This window comes from Pterocles gutturalis, unplaced genomic scaffold (assembly GCF_000699245.1).
Source record: "Pterocles gutturalis isolate BGI_N339 unplaced genomic scaffold, ASM69924v1 scaffold43939, whole genome shotgun sequence".
Classification (NCBI taxonomy): Eukaryota; Metazoa; Chordata; class Aves; order Pterocliformes; family Pteroclidae; genus Pterocles; species Pterocles gutturalis.
In genome coordinates this window covers 21,369-22,372 of record NW_010137487.1, presented here as the reverse complement: position 1 = coordinate 22,372, position 1,004 = coordinate 21,369, and the positions used below count along the sequence as shown (strand labels likewise).

Below are 1,004 nucleotides of genomic sequence, written 5' to 3'. Positions count from 1 at the left end.
AACTGATTAATATATTGGTAAGAATGCATATTTCCTTTTCAACTGTAAAAGAAACAGAACACATCATAAAGATATGGAAAATGTAATAGGCTTGTTACCAAATAAAGTCTTGTGTGCTGTTCTTAATTTGATTTGAACAAAACCAGGGCTACCAGACACTAACTGCATAAGCACAACGTGCTGTGGTCTTTCTGGTATTTAATTCAGCAAAAGTGTTTCTGTGGAGTTCCCAGCCAGTGTACTGCAGAACAAGAATTCTTTAGCTCTAAGCCATTAGTTAAGATACAAATTAAGACATGGCTTACTCTGATAACTAAGTATTGTCTGTTAATATTTCAGTGACCACTGAAAACAACCACTGGTTATTGATCTGCTGACCTGTTTCGATATTGCAACCCCCCCCCCAACTCTAACTTGATGCATGGCTGGCAGGTCTGGAAGCTGTGCTGCCGATTAAGCTGCTTTGATTGAAGATTTAACCTGCTTAGTGGGAGGTGCCGATGTCTCAGTGCTGTGAAACTATAGCCACCCTCTTAAAGTATTTGGGAATTAATTTGAAATTGTGTTTGAAGATCTTAGCATTTGTTTTTCACACTTAGATAACACTGTCATGCTTAAACAGCAGATTGAAGTCTTGAGGAAAAGTGAGTGATTGGACGGGAAACGGTGGAGGAACTGATGTAGCTCAGACCTGTTTTCCTTCCTTCTCCCTCTCACTAGAATCAGACACTGGCTATCAAAATGTAAATTGTTCTGGATGGAAAAGTGTTTGAGCTACCACATGAGTGCACACAGACTTTAACTTACTGTTGATGGTCTTGTTGTGGCTGCTCAGGAATATGCTGAATAACTTCATAAACTGTACTAAGCATATCCTGGCCTGGGACAAAGTCAGAGCGAGGAACAGATTGAATTGAAACCTAAAAGTAGCAAAGAGTATTCCTACTGTAAGTACAAATGAGAAAAGATTCAATAGAAATTAAACTGATAATGTAACTTCTCAT

The 1,004-nt window shown here is 38.6% G+C and overlaps 1 protein-coding gene across 1 annotated transcript in view; it reads right to left on the bottom strand.

The window, feature by feature from the left end:
* Nucleotides 1–803: 803 nt before the first annotated feature.
* HEPACAM2 (HEPACAM family member 2) overlaps nt 804–1,004 on the bottom strand; it is an 18,944-nt gene continuing 18,743 nt past the window's right edge. Inside the window, exon 9 of the mRNA XM_010082615.1 lies at nt 804–920. Within this exon, the coding sequence (XP_010080917.1) occupies nt 804–920 (117 nt within the window). The remainder of the gene's footprint in view (nt 921–1,004) is intronic.